This window comes from Spermophilus citellus (genome assembly GCF_964194105.1).
Source record: "Spermophilus citellus genome assembly, chromosome: 3".
NCBI lineage: Eukaryota > Metazoa > Chordata > Mammalia > Rodentia > Sciuridae > Spermophilus > Spermophilus citellus.
This window is the reverse complement of record NC_138184.1, coordinates 186,084,822-186,112,595: the sequence shown is the minus strand read 5'-3', so window position 1 is coordinate 186,112,595 and position 27,774 is coordinate 186,084,822. Positions and strand designations below refer to the sequence as shown.

The window sequence follows — 27,774 nt, the reverse complement described above, 5'->3', positions numbered from 1 at the left end:
AGGGAGTATGAATATAATGAGCAGAATGAATCTGGAATGTCTTTTATTGAGACATTCTATGTAAAGGAAAGAGAAGTTTTAGGTAGGGAGGTGAAATTTGAATATGACCTGTGAAATAGGAGGAAGCCAGTAGTTTGAAGACCGGGCAATGTTCTTGCAGAGAGAGAAACATTGTTAACGAAACCTGAAGAGACAACAGTGCCTGGAGTGGAGTGATCACAGGCAGGAATAGAAGGACATAAAGCAGACATTGGTAGGGTTTGTGCCAGGCTGTGGAGGACCCTACTTAAAAATTTTCCCTGGATTTTCTTTATTTTCATTTAATAGATGTGTCCTGTTATGGACAGAATGCTGAGTCTTCCCCAAATTCCTATGTTGAAACCTTAACCTGCTTTATGATAGTATTTGGAGATGGGATCTTTAACATGAACTTGGGTCTAAATGAGGTCGTGAGTTTAAGGCTTTCATAAAATAATAAGTGACCTTCTATGGAGAATAGAAACCAGAAATGATTCTCTCTGCCATACGACAACACAGAAAGAAGGCAGCCATCTGTAAGCCAGAAAGATGTCCCTCAACAGAAATAGTTTTCTGGCTTCTTGAGCTGTGAGAAATCAAAGTCTGTTGTTTCTGCTATCCAGTGTATGGTATTTTGTTCTAGTAGCCTGAGGTGATTCATACAAGTTTAGTGAAATTTAGTCATTTTCCACATCTATATAGCAAATCAGTAGGGATTCATGGCTCTGACCCCAAAGTTGTCCACTTACCCAATGACCATTATTGCCTGCTTAAGTACTCCTAAAATGTTAAAAATATATCTCTAGTTCTTCATTGTTATGACTGAAAATAATATCAACAGGAAGATTCTTTTGCAACAATTGTTCTAGAAATAATATCTATTACTTTTATGGATATCTTAAGCCATGTTTCTACTATTTGTAAAAACCATTGAACTTTGCAATTCTTATGCATAGATGCAAAATTGAATGTAAGACTAAAGGGAAAATTTTCATGACCAAATCTTTTTATCTGGATTTTTACACTTTGTGGCTGAGAAGATAAGTGAGGGTCTGCTTTATATGTAATCATAATGTAATTGAAAAAATGCACATGAAAAGATAAGAGTACATTGCCAAGGTAAAACATGTTAAAGAGATACTCAATAGAAAGGACATGCTGGGAGTTGACAGGTCATTGAACACTTTACAAATGACTTGGAACAGGAACTGACTCTTGAAAATTAACTACAGAGACTAACAAGAAGTAAAAAAGAGACTGAGTGAAATGTGAATATTGTAAAATGTAGGAGTGTTCAAAGCAAATGTGTGTCTTTGAAGAGAAATACAGAGTTGAATTTAAGAAAGAACTATGAAGAAAAGAAATGAGAGAGGAGGAAGGTAAGATAAGAAGACATTTGGTGGCTGAATGCTCTGTTATGGCAAATAGCATCTAGGATGCTTTAAATACATTAAGTACAGAATGAGATGATTAAAGTAATAGTTGAATAAAATTATCAGTACTGGAGTTAAGAATGAAAATTCTTAAAATTTTAATATGGATGATACCTTTTATTTTAAAATATACATTTCTGAAGATGGTAGAGTATGATCACTGGACAACTGGATTTTAAAAAAAATCATATTTTATATTATTTCTTGCATATTAATGCTCTGACACATACTTGTTTATATATGTATGTATGTGTGTGTATATATATGTGTAAGCATGTTTACTTATATATGCATCTATTAATGTTGGAGGGAGTAGGATAAGGAGTTTCTCAGATTGCTATTAAAAGACTATTTGATGCTACTATTTATAAAAACAATTGAACTTTGCAATTCTACAAATGATCCAAAGTCTTTAGAACATCTTTGCTCAAGACTTCTAACAGAAAATTATTGTACATTGTTATTGAGTCACACAGAAAAAATAATAATTAGTAGAATTACTGATTTTAAAAACATTAGCTAAAAGGACATATATATTTACCTGGAAAGGAAGTAATTGCTGTGTTGAACTCTTTTTATTTGAGTTCATCCTTATTGTACATACTGTTAAAAAGTACGTTCTTGGGACATTTCAGCATCTATTATAGAAATCTTGGGAGAACCAATGATAACAATGTAATTACTGTGTCAACTGCCTGGTTATTATATATCATTTACAGTTACTTTTTTAATTAAAAAGCTCAATGAAGATTCAGTCATTATCTGCATAGTGTGAATGAACACAAGAGCTAATTGTGATAAAATACTTCAGATGAGGCTTCAGAGAGTGCATTTGTAACTAGATCTGTATCTAAGTGCTTTTGAAAAATACAACTTAGAAAATGAAGTCTGGTGCAATCATTTCCCTGATTAATAATAAGAAGAGACATCTCTATACTCACTCTACTTTTCTCCCTGTTTATGGATGAGAGAATTTGGTGTTTATAAAATGCTATTAAATGAAAGTACTTATACATACCACTCCTGAAGAACAATATAAGCTTCAAACAACATAGATTTGTACTACAAGAAAGAACTGTGCTTCCAGACCAAGACCACAGGATGAAGGTGATATTTCTGAGAGTTGGTATCTTGTGAGGGAATTTGGAAGCTGAGGGATACTTGGAGAAATGCTACATCTTGTATCTTCAGTTTGAAAATCAGGGCATTAAATTAACAGATCTTCCATCCTTTTGTTTTAGTCAACATTTCTTGCTGCTATGAATAAATGGCATGACAAGACCAGTTTTAGAAGAGGAAAAGTTTATTTGGCACTCTTGGTTTCAAAGGTCTCAGCCCATTCATGGCTGATTACATTTCTCTGGGCCAGATCAGTGGGGAAGAATATGATGGTAGAAAGATGAGGCAGAGGAAAACAGCTCAGGACTTGCACCAGGAAACAGAAAGCAACTTCTCCTCTCATTAAGGACAAAAATATGTATCTTAAAGGCAATACCCCAGTGATGCACTTCCTTTAACCACACCCTACCTGTCTACACTTACTATCCAGTTAATCCCTATCGGGGGATTAATGCACTCATTGGGTTAAGGTTCTCATAACCCAATTATTTCACGTCTAAGCTCTCTTGCATTGTCTTACACATGAACCTTTGGGGGACACCTGCTATCTAAACTATAACACCTTCTTTCAAAAGTTATATAAAATATAAAACAACAACAAAAAATAACATATATTCTCTTCTTGGTAAAGCTAGGAGACAACAAACTCCCTAAATTGACAAATAGGTGAAAGGACTGACCCTAGCTATGGTGAGCAATAGGGATTCCCGTGGTAATGAGCAGGACAAAGATGCCAGTTACCACTCTGAAGTGGTCAACAGAGTACATTTAAGGAAGGAGGTTGACCTAACTTAAGATCAGAATCCTAAATTCTATGAAAAGTAGCTATGGTATTCATGGGTTTCTCTCTAATTTCTAAACCTTATTTAACTCTGAGAAATTAGATAATTGATATAAATATGGAAACACATACACACAAAAACAAAAGCCATGTTAACCAACAGCAGTCTAGTTCCATGAGAGAAGAGGAGACCATTTTTCCTTATCAAAAACAAACAAACAACACATTTGCACAAATTTCTTAGTTGGGGAAAAAATAAAGACCAAATAAAGTAAAAATAAGTTAAATTATCATAAAGCTGGGATCCAGGTTTGTTTATTTTCCCAGGAGAACATATTTCATATAATTGTCTGAAATTAAAAAATAAATAAATAAGAATAATAAGCGGGCATGGTGGTGCACACCTGTAATCCCAGTGGCTACGGAGGCTAAGACAAGAGAATTGTGAGTTCAAAGCCAGGCTCAGCAAAAAGTGAGCTGCTAAGCAACTCAGTGAGACCCTCTTTCTAAATAAAATATAAAATAGGGCTACAGATGTGGCTTGGGGGTCAAATGCCCCTGTGTTCAATCTCCAGTAACCACCCCCCCAAAAAAAACTTAAAAAAACTAAAAATTGTAAAAAAGTTATTATTTATGTATACAGATATATACATACATACATACAAAAATAGGGAAAAATGAAAATATTTCTGTGACTGAAAATACACATTTTTCCTTGTGAATTTTTTTTTTAAACTGGCAATGTCTTACTATGCTGCCCTGTATGCATATATTAAAAAAGAAGAAAACTGACTTTGGGAAACACAGTTTTATGGTTATTGAAAACTCTTTAGTGATTTCCTAGGGATTGGGAATAAAGATACAGTATGGGTAGAAATGTCAGCATGAGAAAATATGTGTTAACCAGGAGAAAATTTTAAACTGTTCCTAATTATATTGGTGGTTACACAAATCTATTTACGTGTTGAAATTAATAAACCTGTATAACAAAAAACATTGAATGTTACTTTATAATTTGAAAAAAATTAATAAAAAATGAAAACCAGCAAAAGTTTCAGAAACCTGAACACATATATATCAGTTATTTTTGTAACTTTCAAATAATCACTTATAATTTATTTTATGTTAAATCCAATTATTCTTTCAGTTGATGAATGCTATTGAGTAGAGCATCATTTAGACCCTGCCTTAGTAAATCAAATTACAATTAAATTTAAAATGTCTATAATATATTCTAGGTGGCTAAACTATGCTATATTTGAGTGATTTTTAGCTAATGGTATTTTTCTGTTTACTAAAGAGTTTATTCTACCTTATGTACTCATACCATCTCCTGCCACTGGAAATATAGCATGCCCTTGTGTGTGTGGAAGAGTAAATATTAACATTGATGGGCAGTGGCATTGCAAAGATTCTGGAATAACTAGCTATTTAAAACCTTTAATTAAATAACATTTTAAATATTTATGGGATTATCCATTTCTATTTTGAAGATAGTATAATCTTTCTTGTGAAACTAGGGCTTCTTCACTTGACAATTATTCAAATATTCCATGAATACAGTTTGGTTAAAGCCTTTATGACATGTATGCACTAATCCTGCTCTCTCTCTCTCTCTCTCTTTCTGTTTTCTGCCATCACTAAAAAACTCACTACATATTTACCAAGTCTTTTCATGTTATTGAAAACTAATCTAAATCCTTATCTTAATGTTTTGAGTTATAGAATGTTCCTATAGAGCATTCCTAGAATTTTTCTTCAGCAGTATTCCATTTTGCTTATAATTTTTATGACCTATTCTAAAATATCAATAACATATCCAGCTAAACTTTAATATTTTGTCTTTTTAAATGATGAAATACTAAAAAGTCTGAAGTACTCAATGTCGCGACCCCTTGCCCGCAAGGAAGATGCAACAACAGGAATCTTCTTTCAGCCGTTTATTCAGGCCCCTGATGTTTCTTCTTCTCTCTCTCGGACGCCCCTCCCAGCCTTAATAAAGCATCCCAAGCCCCAATGCGAAGCTGCTACGTGGAGCTTTCTCATAGGGTGTTAAAACATCACGTGCCAACTCTCCCAAATAAGGAGTTGTTTGTCACCGACCACAGCGGAGCCAGCGCCATCTTGTAATGGCGACCACAGTCTGAAGAAACGGCTCACCACAATTCCCCCTTTTGTTTTCTAAGAACAACACAGGAGAGAGTAGAGGTCCTATCCCACTGTGCAGAAGTGGCTGCATAGTATGGCTCAGCCCCAAGGAGGCGCCTTCCCCAGATCTGAGGCCATATCAGCCGACACTTTTCTCCGTGGGACGGGGCGTGGACGCGTCTAACCCGCATACAATAGGACATGCTCTCCTTGAGGTCCACTTCAAGGATCACTCAAGTGCAGTGCCTTGCCTCGCATCCTGTATCGTGACGATGGTGGACGAAGGGGGATAGCTAAGGCTGAACTGTGGCTGTATAGAAATACAACGATAAACAAGTTGATAACACCCTAAAAGAAAGGCACGGGTCTCAAGGCGATAGAAAAGCACTAGTGTGGAAACCCATCTGCGTGCAATGGTAGGAAAGCCGGCAGAGTGCAAGGGCTTTCCAACACTAAGAGAATAACAAGGAAAGACATGTCGATCCCAGTGCAATGTCCGTAAGACTTGGGGTGCGACGACCATGTCAAAGATTTACTGTTTAATTTGTGCAAGCCAAACTTGAGGTGAGTTGCCATTTTCTAAAGCTGCAAGAGCTTGTATGATCATAGCTTTATCGTGAGCATTGCGGGCCTTGAGGCGACAGAGAAACCACAAGCAGAGAACCATACCGAAGCAACACATTGCACCAAAAATGCCTACCCCCACCCACTCTTTAAAAAAGGAAAAGGCAGAGGATATCCAATCGGTGAATTGACCCAAAGTTACGGGATCGACATGGGTACTGTTCAAGACAGCTATCTGGGTTAGTTGAGACTGGATCATGTCTTCCGCTGCCATGGACCAATTTCCGGCCAAGTATTCGCCAATGATACGGGAGGCATTCCTGGAATCATTAAATCTGACAGAGGTTATACATAAATGTGCACGTTGGTCAACACAGCCCAAAAGCACCAAATCAGCCAATTCTTCTACCTGAGCTTGGAGTAAATCTATTCTTTGGTTGGCAGCTAAAATCCCTGACAAAATATGTTGATTAATTGTATTCTGGGATTCAAGTATGGTGGAAGTTTGTTGAACAACTTGATTAATGGTGGCAGCAGTCTGCACTTGACTGGCCATGGCCACTCCGGCTGTGACCGCTGCAGCAGCAGATACCGCCACGGCTGTCACTATAGCAGCTGTGATTCCAAAATCCCTGCGGACTCTAAGTAGCTCAACATTGGGGAATTCGTCAGGGTCCGCAGTGACTGGGATTGGGACAAAAGTTGGAATTTTCATAACCACCGCTACAGTCCAAGAACCATCCCAACACTCAGATAAGAGACAGGTAACATTAGAACAATCCAGCACCCCTGACGAGGTGTCATTAGCCAAAAGGAGTAAGAACGGGGATTGGACACAGACCATTGCAGGGGGCAATGCGGCATTATATAACAGAGAGTTGAACGAAACAGATGTGAGTCTTTTACCTCGTTCACTCTCCCTAACAGTGCCAGAAACATTAGCCAGCCAACTTTTGGCTCCCAGCAATTGAGCCAGTGCAGAAATATCAGCTGAAGCCCCCTTTTCATTGGAGATCAGCCATTGAAACCAGGACCAACCCACTCCTGTAGAGGAGTTGACACTGTTGTTAAAGTTATAAACATACCTCTTAAGAGAGGGGGAAAGGGAGAAACCTTTAGCAACTTGACGTTGCTCCCAAGAATGATCCTGACAAGGCGTAAATGTTGGGGGGAAACCAAGATTAGGGGTACAGTAAGGAGAGGCCTTAAAATGGGTGGCATTATAAAGACTATTAGAAGAAGGAGGCACTGGGATTAGTACCTCGGAGATAATAGCCAAGGTAGTTGTGTTTAAAGCAGAGCTATTTGCGGGGGTTCCTGAGCCTGTTTGTTCCCCTGAGACTACTTGGCTCAGCACAGCACTGAGAATGCTCCCTGAAACCTGACTGGACCGCAATGGGTCCTCCCAGTTAGTCAAATTCTTGGTCTTAAGACTAATACAATGAGTGTTCCCAAGGCTGAAACAAAAAACTCCTGTGAGATTAACTTGAGATTGATTAAAAATGCTATCCACGTCCCCTCTAGGAGAGGCACAGGGAGCAGACATCTCACATGAGGTAGAGAAAAAAGTGGGGAGGACACGAGAATTACCATGAACCGGCATTGGCATTGGCCAAGCCCGTGCCACTGCCCACCACTGCATTGGTGTCATCTGTGTCATCGGCATCAGCACCAGAGCCAGAGCACTTAGCAGAATGAAGATCCTCATCACGGGATTGCTGTGGTATTTCCTGTTGCTGGTTAGCCGACGTCAAGACTCTTCTTGTCAGGCGTTCAGGGACCCACAACGGTTCCGTGCGATCCTGGGGAAAAACACATACAGATCCTCGTGCCCATGTCAGCACGGGGTCGGGGCCGTTCCATTGGCCCGTAAGAACATCTTTCCACTTAACATAGCCAATCACAGAGGGCTGAGGGGACACATGTCTATCGGCCGCAGAGCGATCATGAATATCCAAATTCAAAAAATTAATGGTAAAGAGAGCTAAGGACAGGCGTTCTTTAGGAGTATGTTCAGCACCTATTCCCCCCTTTTGTTTATGTAAAGTTTCCTTTAAGGTGCGATGAGCACGCTCAACAATGCCTTGCCCTTGAGGATTGTAAGGCAAACCATGAGTAAGTTGCACTCCCATAGTAGAACAAAAAGATGTAAATTGTCTTCCAGTATAAGCAGGTCCATTATCAGTCTTAAGGGACGTAGGTGCACCCCACGCCGCCCAGGCCTCCAGGCAATGAGTAATGACATTACGTGCCTTTTCTCCCGATAAAGCAGAAGCATGAATAATTCCAGAGTACGTATCAACAGAAACATGGACATACTTGAGGCTACCAAAGTCAGGTATGTGTGTCACATCCATTTGCCAGACAACCAATGGCTTCAATCCCCGTGGGTTCACTCCATAAGTAGGGGGATGAAGAAATGTGACACAATGGGGACAGTGTAATACTATCTGCCGAGCATCTGCTCTTGAAATAGAAAAACGCCTGCGCAGTGTTAAAGCATTAACATGAAAATTTTGGTGAAACAATTTAGCCTCCTCTAAGGAGGAAGCCAAACAGATCAACTGACCTCTAGTGGCTGAGTCCGCACAGGCATTACCCTGCGATAACGGACCAGGAAGAGAGGTGTGAGCCCGGATGTGCACTGGATAAAAAGGAGCAGTGCGGCCACGGATAAGCTGTTGAAGCTGATTAAAGTAAGCAGATACATTACGGGCATCACTAATAGCTCCCACAGCCTCCAGGATTTGTAGTGCTTGCACCACATAGATGGAGTCCGAAATGAGATTAAAGGGAAAAGAACACTGTTTAAAAACCTCAATAACAATTTGTAGTTCTACCCATTGTGGATTTCCAGGAGCAAATTGATGCTGGACAGGGGGAGAATCATTAATTACATAAGCTCCCATTCCAGACTTGGAACCATCAGTAAAAATGTTAACAGCCCCCGGAATGGGACTGGATGAAGTTACTTTAGGGAAAATGATAGGATGTTCTTTAACAAAATGGAGTAACGGATGAGAAGGGTAATGATTATCAATATCCCCTTGAAACGAGCAACATAGAATAGCCCAGTTATCTAGAGTAGCACACAAGACACTAAGTTGAGCTTTAGTGTAGGGTATAATAAGAGAAGAAGGTGATTGTCCGAAAAATTGAATGCTTTGTTGAATCCCTTTAAGTGCTAATGCTGCAACAGCATCAGGATAATATTCTAAGGATTTTCCTGGGGATACATGTGGGTGAATCCATAGCAAAGGTCCATCTTGCCACAGTACTCCAGTAGGCTGCCGCATAGTGGCAAGCACACATAACTGGAAAGGTTTATCACTCTGGAGCCTGCATAAAGTAGCATGTTGTATAGCTTCTTCTACTGTCATAAGGGCCGCTCTAGCCTCCTTGGTGAGGCTACGAGGGGAAGTAAGATCTGGATCACCCCTAAGAGTAGCATACAAAGGCTGTAGCATAACATTAGAAATATGTAAATATCCTCGTATCCAATTAATATCTCCCAGCAGTTTTTGAAAATCATTTAGAGTTTGGAGATCCTGAGCTTGTATGGTGATTTTCTGTGGTCGTAATTTGTCACACCCAATTGTTGCTCCCAAATACTTAATAGAATCCCCTGTTTGAATCTTTTCAGGTGCGATATGCAGTCCATATTGAGCTAACAACTTCACTAGGTCTTTATAGGCCTCATGAACTGTCTGCTCTGATTTAGCAGCCAATAATACATCATCCATATAATGAATGATCTTGATGGAGGAATACTTTTGTCTGAGAGGTGCGAGTGTCTTCCCCACATACATCTGACACATCGTGGGACTATTAGCCATTCCCTGCGGCAACACTACCCACTCAAACCTTTGATCTGGTTCCTCGTGGTTACACGAGGGAAGGGTGAAGGCAAAACGCTGCGAGTCTTTAGGATGCAAAGGAATAGAAAAGAAACAGTCTTTAATGTCAATAACAATAATGTGCCAACCCTGAGGAACCGAGGAGAGCAGAGGCAGCCCTCTTTGAATGGGCCCCATAAGTTGCATTTGAGCATTAACTGCTCGTAGATCATGCAGTAGGCGCCACTTCCCTGATTTTTTCTTAATGACAAATATGGGAGTATTCCATGGAGAAGTAGAAGGCTGGATGTGACCCAAGTCAAGTTGTTCTTTAACTAGAGCATGAGCTGCTGCCAATTTAACCAAGGGAAGAGGCCACTGAGGCACCCAAACAGGCTCCTCGGTGAGCCATGTTATGGGTATTTGAGCCCCAGCGGCCCCTAGGAAAAACCCAGACCAAATCTGTCAAGCTTTTGATGACCTTGTACAGGATGCTTACGTCCCTGTAAATGTTTTCCTAGTCCTAGACCTGGCCTATACCCCATATTTTGCATAATCTGTTGAGACACTGGGGAATAGTCATTACTAAGAGTGAACCCCATGTCTTTCATCAGATCACGGCCCCATAGAGAGATAGGTAAATCAAGTACATAAGGCTGAAAGGTACCATTATGTCCTTCTGGATCCTTCCAGACTAGATGTCTACAGCTGATCTGAGGGGCCTGGGCATATCCAAGTCCTCTCAAGGATTGATCAGAAGTATGCACTGGCCATCCCTTAGACCAGTCCCTAAGTGCTATAATACTACGGTCTGCTCCAGTATCCAGTAATCCCACAATAGATTTACCTTCTATGCTTAATTCCAAAGTGGGGCGATTGCTCATATCTAGTGACAAATAGGCACAATTCCCTCCGGTGGTACCAATCTCATTCCCTGTCCGTGACCTTGAATCAGCAGGGAAGTGATTATGTAAGCTAGGCAAAATTAGCAATTGAGCAATCCGATCCCCTGGGGAGATGGACACAATGCCCCTTGGAGCTTCCACCATAACCTTTATTATCCCTACAGTATCAGGACTTATGACTCCGGGGAAAACATGAAGACCTTGTAAAATAGAGGATGCACGTCCAATTAGCAAACCTACAGTGCCAGGTGGTAGAGGCCCTGTAAACTCAGTTTCCACCAATTGGACTCCCATCTTAGGTGTTAATACGAGTCTGGAGGTGGAACAGAGGTCCAATCCCGCGGCACCTGTAGTGGCTCTCCGCGTTTCATGGGATGGCGTAGAGATGGCCATGTCTCGGGTTCGGGTGTGACATTCTCCACTGCCCCATATATTTGTGGGCCCTGGGGTCGAGGGCCCCGTCGGCCGTTTTTTGGCCCAGCTGAAATAGGCTGTCCATGAATGTCCCTCACTGATCTACACTCTCTTGCCCAATGCTTCCCCTTTTTGCATCTTGGACACAACCCCGGTAAACGAAGGCCATTGGAAAGGCCACCGTGAGAAGGTCCAGTAAAATTGTCTTTTTTGGAATTGTCTTTTTTGGGACATTCACGTCTAACATGACCGGGTTGACCACAATGGAAGCATGTTCCGGCGGCAGGACCGCCCCCTTTTGTAATCCGAAGGACAGCAGCTGCAAGACCTGCATTAGTTAAAGGTCCTCCAATCTCTCTACACACCTTCATCCATGCTTCTATGCCTTTGTTCTTATAAGGAGCGATTGCTGCTTTACATTCCTTGGTGCATTGCTCAAAGACCAATTGCTTGACAAGGGGCATGGCTCTATCAGGATCCCCAAAAATCTTTCCAGCGGCGTCCACCATCCTTGCTACAAAGTCTGAAAAGGGTTCTGTAGGGCCTTGTATAATCTTAGTCAAATTACCAGATACCTCTCCTCTATTTGGAAGTGACTTCCATGCCCGAATGCAAATGTTATTAATTTGATCATATACCTCAAGAGGGAATCCCGTCTGTTGATTAGCAAATCTACCTTGCCCCAAAAGCATGTCCTTATCCCAATGAGGGTGTCCCGCCGCATGGTTTTGGGCGGCCTGCTCTATTGCGCCCTCTAGCACAAATGCTCTCCAGTCCAAATATTTACCTGGGGAAACACAAGCCCGAACAAGGCTAGCCCAATCAGAGGGAGTCATACAGTATCTAGACAGACTCTCCACCTGAGTTAGTGTGAAGGCGGCATCCACCCCATAAGTGCGCACAGACTCCGCCAGAGTCTTCACAATTTTGAAATCTAAAGGCTCATGGAATCTTCCCCTATTATCATCCTGTAAAATTGGATAAGCAAGACCCATCTCAGCGTTAACAGCCCTCCATGTTTGAGCATGGAAAGCTCTCCCCGAAACACCCCCGCCATACGGCGGTGGATCCGGAGGATCACATTTCTTGAGCTCCTGTTTATTTTTGTTCCCTTCTCCTATAGCTAAACTCCCTAGCTGGCGAGACAGCCTCCCAAGCTCCTCCTCCTCATCCTCCTCTTCCTCTGACCCACTTTCACATGGGGGTGTGCGCAGCGCACTGAGATCTGGATACAATCGTCTCTTCCCCTGTTTCACGCTCCGCACACTTCCATCCTCCCGAGATACCTCACTTCCTGCATCTGGATACAATCGTCTCTTCCCCTGTTTCACGCTCTGCACACTTCCATCCTCCCGAGATACCTCACTTCCTGCCGTCTCCGATTTCTCCTCATGTAATTGTTCTAGAACTTCCTGTCCTTTAGTAAGTGCTTCCTGACATCTGCCATCTGTGAGGCAACTACGGACCATTTTCCAAAGGGGTATCACCCCGCCCTCTAATATGCCCTGCTCAGAAGCAAAGTCAAGATCTTTGCCTAATTTATCCCAACTAGGTATAGTAAGACTGCCCGAAAATGCAAACCACGGTGCAGCAATATCCAACTTCCGTAAAAATCTTTGTAAAGTACTATGTTTCACTTCCAGGCCCTTGGAACGTAACAGGCCGTCTAGGGCCAGAAGAAGCGGACTTGAAGATGCGGCACCCATGACACAGCAACAAAAGAAACACAGAAAACAAAAGTGAAAGTACACAGTGCAGCTGCAATTAAATATAAAGCTCTCTCTTTCTTTGTAGAGGAGCTGACCCCGCTTTGATCGCGGATCCCACTTACTGGGACTATCCCCGCTTTGGTCGCGGATCCCACTTACCTGGGACTAACCGGTGCACCACCCCTGACGGCTGAAAGTTCTGGTTCCCGGGTTTCGGCACCACTTGTCGCGACCCCTTGCCCGCAAGGAAGACGCAACAACAGGAATCTTCTTTCAGCCGTTTATTCAGGCCCCTGATGTTTCTTCTTCTCTCTCTCGGACGCCCCTCCCAGCCTTAATAAAGCATCCCAAGCCCCAATGCGAAGCTGCTACGTGGAGCTTTCTCATAGGGTGTTAAAACATCACGTGCCAACTCTCCCAAATAAGGAGTTGTTTGTCACCGACCACAGCGGAGCCAGCGCCATCTTGTAATGGCGACCACAGTCCGAAGAAACGGCTCACCACAACTCAATACTAAAAAATTGGATATTTTGTATTTAAACATCATAAATCAATACTTTCGAATTAATTTTCAAATAAGTTTGAATTATTTTCTGGACTGTATTTCTATAACAATCAGCCATATTACAGGTTCATACTAACATTATCTTAAATATTATGAGCTTCATTTCCTCATTTGAGAAATTCGAAAAATTGACTCTCAAACATTTATCTGTAGTTGCACCCTAGCCCCTAAAATTTAGATAATAAAATAAGCTCATTTCTTCAACACACTATTGTGCTCAAACCGTTTGGGCCTACAAGCCAAGTCACCGACGTCATTTAGGATTAGGACCTTCTAATTTACTATTTCACAGTATTTTCCACATACTTGTATTTCACACTTGTCTTTTCATTCAAGACTTTGTTTAAATGCCTCCTCCTCAGAAAACCCTTCTCAGATTCCTAATCAGTATACCTCTCCTCCTGCATCTGCCTTCCTGCCTTATTTTTTTTCATAGCAATTAACAATGACAGATATTTTATGCAGGTTTGTTTTGCTTGTTAATGAACTTCAAGGAAGCTCTAGAAAGACAATAGATTTACACTTTTCCATCTATGCATAGCACCTAGAACACAGGCATATTCCTAAATACATTTGACAAATAAATGTGTGTTGAAAGGTCACATGTGAGTCTGAGCAATGAAAATCAGTCATTAACAGATGAGAAACTAGACTTATATATCCTTTCAGGTTGGGCTGGGGTCATCTCTGCTCCCATATTTCTCCATGTCAGTATCCAGAAAATTGAAAACCTAAATTCAAATGACTATCCATACTTGAAAGGAAAATAACAATAACATCTTTATAAAATGATTCGTAATTCAGACTCTTCACTAATTTAACTAGTCTTTCTTCCAATTGCTTGAAAAAGCTCTTACATTTTATCTGCTTGTTTTCAATTAAAATTAAAAAAAGATTTTTGGGAAAATATACTACACTATAAGCCTAAACAGAAATATTTTTAAATAAGAAAGGTTTTATTAAAATACTAAATATTGAAATTATCATAATATATATGAAATTACTTCCAGTAACTTTATATTTGAATACTTTAAAACCTAATTATTGAGATAAAATGTGATTTAAAGAAAATTTATAAATTAAAAAGTATTAATTTGTCCATGTAGTTACTTCATAGAATATAAGTAGTGACTAAAAATTGAACTCTCCAAAATTAAAGGCAGGCTTGTGTTCCTGGCATACTACTTGGAACTTGCAAACAGCTCAATAATTATTTATTGAGGAGAAAAATTACAAGTTCCTTACAAAAGTTTAGATTTAGTTTCTTACATAGCAGAAATGTGGTTTCATTAAAAAGCAATTCTGATTGCTCCTGAAGACCATTTGTCTTGATCCAATGACTTCTTGTAAACTCTTTTTTGCACTTTTTTTCTATATACACTTGTTAATTCTGAGCCTTAAGCATTTCAGTTAAAGTTACATTTTATTAGAATTAAGAAATCTCAATGTCACGTTTGTGAGTTTTTTTTCTTTTTGATACACTTGCCAACAGAAACTTGTTTATCTTTATAAAGTATTTTTATTTCTCTTGAGACACCTAAAATCCTCAGAACTAGCCCCACATGGAGAACTCTGAGAAAAAAATGAGACCAGCATTTAAGAGGACTTAGTGTTCTAGATTTTTACAAATGTTTCTCCCATCAGTATGTCAAGATCTATTTTCTTTATTGTTAATGAAAATAATTTTTTCCAATAATTTTTTCTCTATCCCATCCCAGATCTCATTCTACTTCCCTCCATAGCCAGTTACTCACAACTGCTTAAGATGAATGGATCTCTGGGTACTTATATATCCTTGAAAAGTTTTCCTCAGTATTATTTTTGTATAATTATGACTTAAAATTAGTATTTCATAAAACATATCACAACATTTTATATATTGTAATAATGTTTTATACACAATTATCTTTCTTTCAATGAACAGCTTTCAATATATATGTATATATTTGTATTTTTATAATAATATTTATATATACATATACATGTATATCTCCCTTTCAATATATTCATATCTATGTGTATATGCATATATATAGATTTAAATCTAGCAATAAAATTTTGAGAGCTTACACTGTTTTGTCAAATTCAGTGGACAAAACAGTGTAAGCTCTCTCCAAGTTACATGGTGCTTAGGGGAAAATGTGCAATGAACACCAAAGCATGACAGGGTTTATGGTATTTGTCACTATACCTTATGTTATCAGAGAAAGTTTCTGATATTGAGATATTTAAAAAGAAACTTGAAGAAATAGAGGAATGAACTAATGGAACACATAGAAGAAACATTTTAGCCTGAAGGAACAGGTGGCTAAAGTTAACAAGTCTGAACCAGGCATGGCCTTCTGAGCAGAGAGGAGTATGCTGGAAATAGTGATCTATCCAGTGGCTTGCTGACCATTGGAGATGAAGGTAAACATTTGATGGGGAAGGGGTGAATTGTGCAGCACCTAAAGGGCTTGAAAGGACTCTTACTGTGAATGACCTGGGAAGACAAAGAAGGTTTTAGGTGGAGGAGTTGCATGATCTTAGGCCCACTTTAAAAAAAAATGGTGTTAGAGAATAAACTAGTGTAAGTGAGGGTGCAAGGAAGAAGACCATCAGGGAGAATGTGATGCTTTGGCAGGCGAGAGATGATAGTGAAGTCCTACTAACCACAGTGTTCTGCTTGTGCCTAGAATCAGCAAAATCCTGTTCGTAGATTTGATTGGTCTATGCTTGTTTGTCTAAGTTCTTTTCTTAATAGAGTTATACTTCATACCCTGAAGTAGAAATGTTTTCCTCACCTTTTCATCATTTTAAAATGATCTTTATCAACAAACACAAATTGACTAAATGCTTGAAAGCCTCCTAGAAGTTGCCTAAAATATCATGCAAACATGGCAATTTTTTTTTGGCAACATAGATTGTGAGTACTATATTCATTTATAATATCTATTATAAATCACCTGTTTTATTCCATTCTTAGGAATTTTTGGCAATTTGTGTTTTTCAAGAAATTTAGTGATCCTGTTTGTTAAAATGTATGTTTTTGCTTAGCTATATATAAGCTTTTGCCAGAGGCTTGTTTAATTTACCCAGTCCTTCAAAATACTGTCTTTTATTTTCTTGAGTGGTTTTATTCTCTCTTTATGTGCTGCTTTGTATTTTACTATGATTTTATTCTTGGATATTTCTTTGAATTCTTCTATTCCATTATTCTGGTTGTTGAGTTGAGTGTGTAACTCTTCTATGATTTTTTAAAATAAATAATATATTCAAGTTCTATTTCTATCCTTTTATAAATAATGTATTCAAAGTTCTATTTCTCCTCTAAGCACTGCATTAAAAATTGTACAAATTTTGTTATGTAAATAATTGTGTATATAAGTACTTCATAGATTTTTCTCACAGGTTCATATTTATGCTCATATTATTAATGGTTTGTTTTGTTAATTTTTAGGCCTATGGCATTTTGAGCTGTTATTTTGCTATGGAGTCCTAATTACAGTGTGTTTGGATTTTTTGTTTTTCCTACTTTGAGGCATGTATAATAAAGGTGACAATTTCATCTGTATATATCATATTTTATTGTTTATTTTCTACTTTTTAGTTCTTCATTATTTTATTCCAAGTGGATTTCTTGATCTTCTTATTTTTTCTAATTTCTCCTAAGGCTGTATCTACTGTGCTATTTAATCCCTCTACTGAATAATTTATTTCAAGTATTATATTTTGCATATGCAATGACTCTACTCTTGGACAGTTCTTTTGAATAATTATTTTGGCTTCATATATTCCATATATTTGCTTATCTAATTAAATTTACTTTCATGATTATTTAAATTGTAATTCTGCCTGGCCCACTAGTCTAGCTTGTTTTGCCATATATTGTCTCAAAGCAAAAATTGCACCAGATTATGTTAAGCAGGTAAAAAAGATTCTATTCAAGGCTTTTACAATAAGGGAGAGAGACCAGAATATTAGTATCACCTCAATTATGTACAAACAAAAAGTAGTAGGAATTAAGACTGTTATTAAAGGGAGATTTAAGCTACTTGTGTTTGTTAAGTGGCATTACACAAAGGAAAATACACCTTCTGGTATCTTTATGACAGGAGGTAGTTTAGAACTTGGAAAAAGCACCTGTTGAAGTTAGACTCCTTCCTCCCACAGAAATTAGATAGTTGGGGCACTACCTTCCTTGTGGATAAATTTCAAAGAGACAGTCCAGTCCCCAGGCCCATAAGAAAGGCACTCTTGAGTTCTAATATTAGTCGGAGGTTTTTAAACATATCACATCTCAAAGAGGGAGAGAAAGGATTTGCAATGGAAAGTTTTCTAAAGGGCATTTTTCTAGGAAGAGGTTAAGATCCTAAAGTCAGGAAGCAGCCTGTCCATAGTTTAGTCATGCTGAAGGAAACCCTCAAGGAGTCCTAGTCACTTAGGTGCCTTTCATGGTAGTCATGATCCTTCAGTATTCTGTTACTTTTCTCTGGAAATGCCCAACCCTACATGAAAATGGTAGCCTCTTTGTGAGATAATGTAATTTTGGGGTAATAGATTAAATCCTAGGGTCTGGTGTGGGAATTTGCAGCTAAGCATGGAAAACTTTCTATGTGTCAGAAGACAGATATTTTTCCCTATTGATCTGTAGAGATTTTCCCTTTCTTTCCCTTTGCAGATATTGCCATTTTCTAAGAGCTATTCTGCACAGTTGAAATAATATCATCCATGTTAACTGGAAGGTGGGCTGTGAGGAGCAAAAGGGTGGAATGAGGTGTGTTTGATCATTTTCCTCCTCATTGTCTTCTCTCCAACAGACTCTAGCTCTAGCACTGCCCTAAGGTTGCTTCACAGGTGACAGTTAGCCAGGGGCAGGCAGTACTATATTTCTTCTCCATATCAAGTAGAGCAGGCAGAGATCCATGCAGAGCAAGAATGACAAATCAAAGGAATATAAAAATGGATCTTAACTTGCTTTCTATCTAGGAATCCATTTTCCACTCTCTTAGACTGTTTTCTTCCCACAAAATGGATGTTTTTGTCTTGTCTCCATAGGTACTTTTCCTAGTCTTTATGTTTGAACCCAGCTATGTACATGTTCTTGTTACATCTCTAAAATTGACCTCAATATTACTTTATTGGTGTGACTTCCAAAATAGAGTTTCCAGAGAAAGTCTCAGAACAATGTGGAGTATAGGAATGAAAGAAGTTACTGCAAAGAGATGAAATGCGAAGCACCCTGAGACTCTTTCTACCTTATATTTTATCTGTGTAGAGACATACCTATACTACTGTCTGGATTTCAAGCAGTAAATGTTATCAACCTAGGTTTCTGTGTGTCAAAATTGTTGCTTACAGCATGCATTGTTTATAGTCAAAGAATAAACTGTTGTGTTCATAATGGAAAGTAGAGTTCTTGCTCATTTCAGCATTAGGAGCTTATTTTGGGTACTCTCATGAAAAGAACCTTATTAATTCTTTCAATAGCTTGTTATTTTTATTTTCCAAATTTTGTGAAGTCTGTCTGTCAGGTCCACAGTCCAGTTGCTCTAAGACAAATACCCAGAGATGGTATGTTAGACATAGGTTTACCGAAACTTGCTTATGGGGAATGTATAATGGTGGTGGGGGCTAAACAAATGGCACCTCCGTCTCTCATAATGATATTCCAGAAAGTCCAGTGGTGACGAGCTGGACAAGTAGTGCTTATTCTCTCCACAGTACTATCCTGGACTAGTTACCACAGACAGAGGGGGATCAGAGATTAGGCCATATAAGCAGTGACCTCACCAGCTTGCCTTGTCCCATTGTCTGAGTAACATTCCAAGGAAAGGATGTCATGGAGAACATACAAGAAATAAGTTTCTATGGATAACACTTGTTTGCCCTCCTTCCAAGGATGCATGAGAGAGATCGTCAGTATCCTTCAAGATGGTGCTGAAATGGAATTCTGGTCCAAGTTCACTTTTGTAACTGGCATATAAGAGAGAATATTCAGCCTTTGGTTTTTTGGGATTGACTTATTTCACTTAGCATGATAGTCACCAGTTCCATCAATTTACCAGCAAATGTCATAATTTCATTCTTCTTTATGGGTGAGTAATTCTTAATTGTGTATATATTCCACATTTTTTATCCACTTATTTTTTGAAGGGCACCTAGGTTGGTTCCATTGCTTATTATGAATTATTATGAATTGAGCTACTATATATATTCATATGGTCATGTTATAAGTATACTATCACTGAATCCTCACCAAAATTTATTGTTAATTGATTCTTGATAATTGCCATTCTGAATAGAATGAAATAAAATTTTCATTTTGATTTGCATTTCTCTAATTGTTAAGGATGTTGGACATTTTTTCATGTATTTGTTGATTGATTGTATTTCTTCTTCTGTGAAGTGGCTGTTGAGTGAAGCCCACTTATTGATTGGGTTATCTGTTTTTTTGGTGTTGAGATTTTTGAGTTCTTCATATATCCTGAAGATTAAGGCTCTAACTGAGGTATAAGTGGTAAATATTTTCTCCCATTCTATAGGCTTTCTTCATATCATAAGAATTAATTCAATGAAATATTCTAAAATGAACTAATTGTGCAAATGTCTTCATAATCTTGCATATCAATATAAAAATCCCCCAAACACACAAATAATAAGTTAATGAAAGAATACAAGTTACTAGTTCGGTCCTTTGAAAAACAGCTTACCTAGAGATAAATATTAGGTGTTTCCTTAGGAACTCCATATTAAACCTATCCAACTAACTCCTCCTTGAAATCCATTTGATGTCCTTATTCTACAATAATGTATTGCTTTCAAAATAATATTTTTATTCTACTACAGAAAATATTGTACTCAACAAATTATAGTTTAGCTTAACAAGTTATAGTTTAGCTTATTTAGGGAATGTTTTAGGTGGAAAAATATGTAATGTAATATTTATTTTATTTTTTTTTCATTCCACTAATTTTTGATGCAATCTCAAAAACACTCACAACCTAAATACAATTGTATTTTATAACATTATATCACTCATCCTTGTACCTTATCTACAATATTAAAGGTAACATTGATTTTTTTTCTTTTTACTAGAGCTAACTTTCAGTTGCCACAGAAAAAACTGATGTGTCATATAATAAAAAATATATACTTATATATAATCATGATTTAGCATGCCATATATGTGTTTGTGTGTGTGCATGTGTATGTGTGTGTATATGTGTGTGTGTGTATAAACATACATAGATTCCTATAATTGTACCTTCTGGAATCCCACAATGTATGAATAAGCAATTGAATTCTTGCTTCTGATCAAGTCTACTTTTTTTTGATACATATGAAAACTAATAGCAAACTTGAGGTAGAAACATGTTGTAAAAGGATGTATTTTGCATTCAATATCTACCATATTTTTACTAAGATGAACTTTCTCTTTCACAGAAATCATCATCATGTTCTACAGCTATTGCATATATTTCAGAACATTTACCATTATTTTGCTGCATTTATTCTATTTCATTTTTGCATTCTATATTCATAATTGATACTTATTATAGTTATTTACAAAAATGCTCAATTATGTTGGATTATATGACAAAAATTTAAACCTTGCTTAAGTAGCTATCCAGGAGCTTCAGAAGAACACCCAGACAGGAAGATGGGAGCTCATGAGGATTATGACATTTTCCTGATAACTCAAATGGACCTTTACCACGGCCCTGGGATCCAGTTATTTTGCTATATTAAATTCATGCTACTTCCCTTCATAAGACTTTTTCATACCTGGTCTTCCCTTTTGAAAATTCTTTTCCCATATGAATATCAGTTGATGACCTTAAATCACACTTTATTATGCAAGTACGACATGTTAGACAAGTACTTTGTTAACCCCAGAGTCAATTCACTAAGCTGTGGAGTGTTTGTGTCATCCTCACTTATTTTCTTCTATTGACAATGGAGGAGGTGGTTCTAAATTTGTGCTCTTAGATTTTGGAGCACATCCATATTAACCTTCTGGTGGATTTAGTTACTTTGTTATTTTAATCTCCCTAAACTCTGTAGGGTCAGCAGCCTTTCATCGAATCATTCTTATCAGCCTCCCGACAAGTGCTATTTACTCATTGGATGCATTTCACAGGGTTTGGCACTGGAATTCAGAAATGTGAAGTACAGGGATGAATGGAAGAAGTAACTAATTGATGATTCGGCTCTTTTGAAATGACTGTTTATAAAGATGGCATTAATAGAAAGATGTTAGGATTTAGCAATTGAATTATTAATGCCCCCATATGACTTTATATAATGTACTTGCATATTTGATTGTATATTATATAGTGATACCATGTGAAAAGACTAAGTGGAAAAATCCTATCTCAGAATATATCTAAATAAGATATAACATAAAATATCTAACTTGGAGGAAGTAAAGAATCTGCATCAAGAAGTATGCATTATGAGAGAGGCAACATTCAGCAAAAAGTGGTCTTTACTTTTTAGATGCATAAACCAACATACATTTTACTATAGACAGCATCATTTGCATGCAAGAACCATGAAGGTAGGTGTGCAGTTGTCCTATAGCTTCCCACATCTCTGGGAACCAACACTAGTGGGGAAAATAGTTTGCCCTTTTTATTATCAATGAAAATTTATAATGCCAATCTTCTGTAATCACAGCACAAAGAGAAATAAAAAAATTGCAGCAAACACATATTTGACTTTAATGTCATTGTTTTTTAGAAGAAGACAAAACACACACTGAATACATAAAGAAAAGCAAAAACAAAACAAAACAAAACAACAACAACAAAAACAAAGTCATCTAAAATAAAGGCCTATTAAGGTTTTAGTCTCATTGCTTATTATCCAGGTACTTGGGTTTCTTGAAGAAAGAAAAACTGTGAGGCCAAAACAATATTATGAAAGTTTTCTGGTTGAGATCATTCCTATTGCTTGGTTAATGTTAGATTGGATGTTGATGTGTTTCAGGGGACTTCATTTGAATGAAGTGTGTATTGGTTGATTCCTTTATCTCACATGAACACTACTAGTGAGTTCTTCAATTGCCTAATGTCTAATTGCAAAATGTTCTGTGAAGCAAGTATCGCACTTTCTTTATCTCACTCTAATTCATTTCTTTTTTTAAATAAGGAGTATGACTTGGTAAATGTGGATGATACCACTGACAATGATCATCACATTGATGGAGGGATGCTGGTAATTTCACACCTTGCCAGTTTTAATGAGGAGGTATTGGTGTGCTTACTTCTGAGAGTTCCCTCTCCCAGTGTTATTCGAAGATTCACTTATATGCCTTCTCTTCTCCTCTGGCAATGGAGACGTGAGAGCAAAAGTAAAACCAAACAAAAACCAAAATTAAAATTAAGCATATGCAATGCCAGCCCTGCTCCTATAGAGGAATTTAAGACATTTTCCCTTGGCTGCATTGTTTTTATTTGGCAGTTTATTCTTTTGTGAGGGCAGCATGCCATCCAAACAGATGGGCAGGGAGGTAGACAGCTTAGAGACTACGTTTTTGTCAGATTTGCTTATACAGGGCTATGTTCAGAGTCAGAATGGCTAATGTTGCTCTCTCAAAGTTTCTCTGCCTGTGGGAAGACGATTCCTCATTCATAACTGAGCACAATTTGAAAAGAAAAATAATTCTGGTTCATGGTCAGAGCTGAGAAAATAGTAAATCAGTTTTCCTAGTAGAATAGTACCATAATGAATTATTGGGTGACAGTCTCCCGCAGGTAGCTTCTGCTAAATCTATTCATAAAAACAACCTTTTGAAGAGACAGAGGTATGTTCTGAGTAAATAAAGGAGTTTTCAAAAGTTGGGAACATATGTTGTCATTTCTTCTTCCCAAGAACAAGCAAACTATGACACATTCGCTCAATAGTCATCATTAATTCTCTGAATTTTTTTTTCTTGGTTATCTCTGTATAAAAAAAAAAAAACTCACATTATTTCATAGTAATATCATAGAGCAGTTTTCCTAAGCCTTGATTGATAAATATTGTACCAAGTTGGTACAAGGCTCAAATAGATTCATTATTTATAAAAATCTGGTACAGTATTCAAATAAAAGAGGATGATTAAATAAATATGAATATGTTTACCTAATAATTATAATCAACACTTTTATTCCTTTGAGATATTTATATTATTTATTTTGTCATTATTCTAATGCCTAAACTTAAAATATATTCACTTTTTTAACTGTTGTAACAGTGTCAAAATATTTTGTGGTTACTTGTTTATATACATACCATGTTATTCTCTTAGAAACTCAAGCTATAAAAACATTTATTGATTAATTATGTCATGTTTTTTTTTTAATTTAAAGCTATTCATATCAAAAGCAGGTATGTTTCATCTCTTCTTTGAAGCATTTTTTTTAATTTTTACTACTTTTAAAAATTTATTTAGTTTAATTTGTTATATATGGCAGCAAAATGCATTTCAATTTATAGTAGACATATATAGAGCACAATTTTTCATTTCTCTGATTGTATACAATGTAGAGTTAAACCATTTCTGCCTTCATACATGTACTTAGGGTAATGATGTCCATCTCACCCAACACCTTTCCTACCATTATGACCCCACCCTTTTCCTCCCTCCCCTTTGCCCTATCCAAAGTTCTGCCTTTCCTGCCATGTTCTCCTCCACCCCCATTAAGGATGAGCATTTACATATCAGAGAAAACATTCAGCCTCTGAACTTTTGGGATTAAGTTACTTCACTTAGCATGATTCTCTCTAATTCCATCCATTTACCTGCAAATGTCATGATTTTATCCTCTTTTAGTGCCGAGTATATACCACAGTTTCTTTATCTGTTCATCTATTAAAGGTTGCTTCTACAATTTAGCTATTGTGAATTGAGCTGTTATAAACATTGATGTAGCTGCACCATTGTACTATGCTGATTTTAAGTCCTTTGGGCATAAGTGGAGGAGTGGATAGCTGGGACAAATGGTGGTTCCATTCCCAATTTTCCAAGGAATCTTCATACCACTTTCTATATTGGCTGCATCAATTTGCAGTCCCTCCAGCAATGTATGAATGGGCCTTTTCTCCCATATCCTCGCCAACACTTATTGTTGTTTGTCTTCATAATAGCTGCCATTCTGAATGGAGTGAGATGAAATCTCAAAATACTTTTGATTTTCATTTCTCTAATTGCTAGAGATGTTGAACATATTTTCATATATTTGTTGATCAATTGTATATCATCTTCTGAGAAGTATCTGTTCAGTTCTTTCGCCCATTTATTGATTCAGGTACTTGTATTTTTGGTTTTAAGTATTTTGAGTTCTTTATATATCCTAGAGATTAGTGCTCTATCTTATGTGTGTTTGTAAAATTTTGCTATCATTCTGTGGGCTCTCTCTTCATCTCATTGATTGTTTCTTTTTCTGACAAGAAGCTTTTCAGTTTGAATTTAACCCATGTATTGATTCTTGATTTCAAAGAAAAATTGAATACTTGTTTGTAAACAAATATCCATCAAATATCTGAAAACATTATTATATGATATACTTTATACTGGAGATAAACACTATTCTTTATTCATAGAAAAGAAACTTGAAAAATAAAATAACCCTAAGCAAATATATTAATTTTGCAAAATATAAGAAAGGTAGCAGAATACAACAGTTACTAATATGGCATTATGTAAAAATGTGGATGTGTAACTGATGTGATTCTGTAATCTGTATTTGGGGTAAAAATGGGAGTTCATAACCCACTTGAATCTAATGTATGAAATATGATATGTCAAGAGCTTTGTAATGTTTTGAACAACCAATAAAAAAATAAAAAAATAATAAAAAATAAATTTCATTCATAAAAAATTCATCACTTTCTATAATTAGCAATGAACAAATGGAATTTGAAATTAACACAATAACATTACATTAGCATCTCCTCAAAATTAAATACTTAGGTATAAGTCTGTTACAGTGTATACAAAACTGATGAAATAAATAAGAACTAAAATTATAAGCAGAGATTCCATATTAATGAATTGGAAGGCTCAATATTGTCGCCATGCCCATTCTTTCCAGTTGCATCTGTAGAGTCAATGCAACTGTCAAAATCCAAGCAAGTTATTTTGTAGATATCAACAAATCAATTCTATATTTTTTTGTGGAAAGAAAAGATATCCAAAATAGCCAGCATGACATTAGAAGAGTAGAAAAAATTTGGAGGAATAATACTCACCCAACATCAAGACTTACTGTATATGACAATAATCAAGATTGTAGGGTCTTGACAAATAATAGTCAAATAGATCAATGGGCCAGAATAAGGAGCACCAAAATTGATGCATGTATATATAGTTAACTGATATTTGAAAAAGAATAAAGACAATAGAGTGGAACAAAACAGTGTTTTACAAAACATGGTGCTGAACAACAGAACATTGATAGGCACAAAAATAAATCCTTTGCCCTCACAAAGATTAACTCAAATATTTATCACAGATATAACAATAAAATGCAAAAGTATAAAAACTCCTAGTAGATAACAAGAGAAAATTGTGACATTTTTGATACAACAAAAAAGGCATGATCTATGAAGTACTGATCATCTTGACTTCATTGAATTAAAAACAAATGTGCTCTGAAAAACACACTTTCAAAATAATCAGAAAACACACCATAAAATGGAAGAAAACATTTGAGGAGACATATGAAGTTTTTCAAAATATGCATAGAATTCTTAAAATTCAACAAAAAATGTAATCAAAATTTTATGTAAATTAATTTAATTAATCAAAACTAATATTTAAAAAAAATGAGCCAAAGACCTTAAAAGAAATCTCAGGAAATTATGTATATAAATGACAAATAAGCACATAAAAGTGTGTGCCATATCATTTGTCAACAGGGAAATGCAAATTAAAACAAAGATGTGATATGACTTAACATCAATTAAAATGCCCAAGTCTGCAACACAACACCACTACATGTCAGCAGTACTTGCAACAACAGGATCGTTCATTTATTACTGGTGGAAATGCTCAAAGGTAGAATCACGTAGAAATATGGTTTGACAGTTTCTTGAAAAACCAAGCATGTGCTGACCATAAGTTCCAGCAATCATATTGTTCCAAGACTTATAATCTTTGTCCACACAAAACCCAGAAGAGTATCTTCCTAAGACTTTAAAATCATAGAGAATATTATATGAGTTCTCCATCATGCTTAATGATATGTGCTTTAAATAAACTTAAATAATTTCACTTTTCCTAATATGGGGTGTATTATAATTATTTGGTAACTTATTTAATCTAAGAAAAAGGAAAACTTGTAAGGATTCCACATAATCACTTAATATAGGATACATTCTTGATGATATGTTGCCAATTATTTACATAAAGATACATGATTATATACAGACATGACTAATTGAACTGTAATATTTGGGAGGCATTGTACTACTTGAGACTAAAGGATAAAGTTTTGATTACATAAACACATTTTGTTTGTTTCTAGAAGTCTTAAAAAGTGAAACATTCCTTGACCAATGTTAAAAAGTGAAACATTCCCTGACCAATGAAAATGTAATAGAGTATCTTGGTCTTACAAAATTTTCTATTATACCTTCTTTGTCGACCATTTTCTTTGTGTAATGTATAGTGCTTACAAGTATCATAATTGATTCTCCCTTTATGATTCCCTCAGGTTTGGCACAAAGTTATTTAAACCTCAAATGAAATTACACTGGCTGGGTATATAACCATTCGTAGGCACTAAGAAGCATTGAGGTTCTGTGTAAGTTGTTCTTTATTACCAAATAAAACCTATTGGAAATGATAAATCATCTTAGACAATTCAACTGACTGGAGAATGTTTAAAAGATGTGATTTTTGTAGCACCTATCTTAGTAAAACAGTCTTTCAAAGAAGGTGGTTTAATAAATGCTGTTTTTCTTTCTTTTTCTCCTTTTTGCATTTTCTTACTTTGTTCTGTAGCAATAAATGTGCTTTCTGGTATAATACACTGTTTTATAAAGAAGAAAGTAAAGATTCATCCTGTCAAGGGGGAATAGTTTTCCACGAATTTTAGGTGTTAATGAAAATAGGATCACAAATGTATTAGAATACTATTTACTTAAAAAAACCTCATTACCTATAGAAAAGTAATTATACAGCTTCCAGTTAAGTGATGTACCAAACAGAATACGCTGGAATTCATTGTGTTTGAGAGCCACTAATAGAGGATCTTCAGTCATCTTATCTGAGTCAATGGCATTCAAAAGGGAAATAATTTTTAAAATAA

The 27,774-nt window shown here is 36.8% G+C and overlaps 1 protein-coding gene across 1 annotated transcript in view; it reads right to left on the bottom strand.

The window, feature by feature from the left end:
* Positions 1–6,002: 6,002 nt before the first annotated feature.
* Positions 6,003–27,774, bottom strand: part of LOC308643470 (uncharacterized protein) — a gene marked incomplete at its 5' end in the record, with an annotated part of 203,435 nt that continues 181,663 nt past the window's right edge. The window contains one exon of the mRNA XM_081283307.1: positions 6,003–6,210. Coding sequence (XP_081139433.1) covers positions 6,111–6,210 — 100 coding nt within the window. The 3' untranslated portion in view covers positions 6,003–6,110. The remainder of the gene's footprint in view (positions 6,211–27,774) is intronic.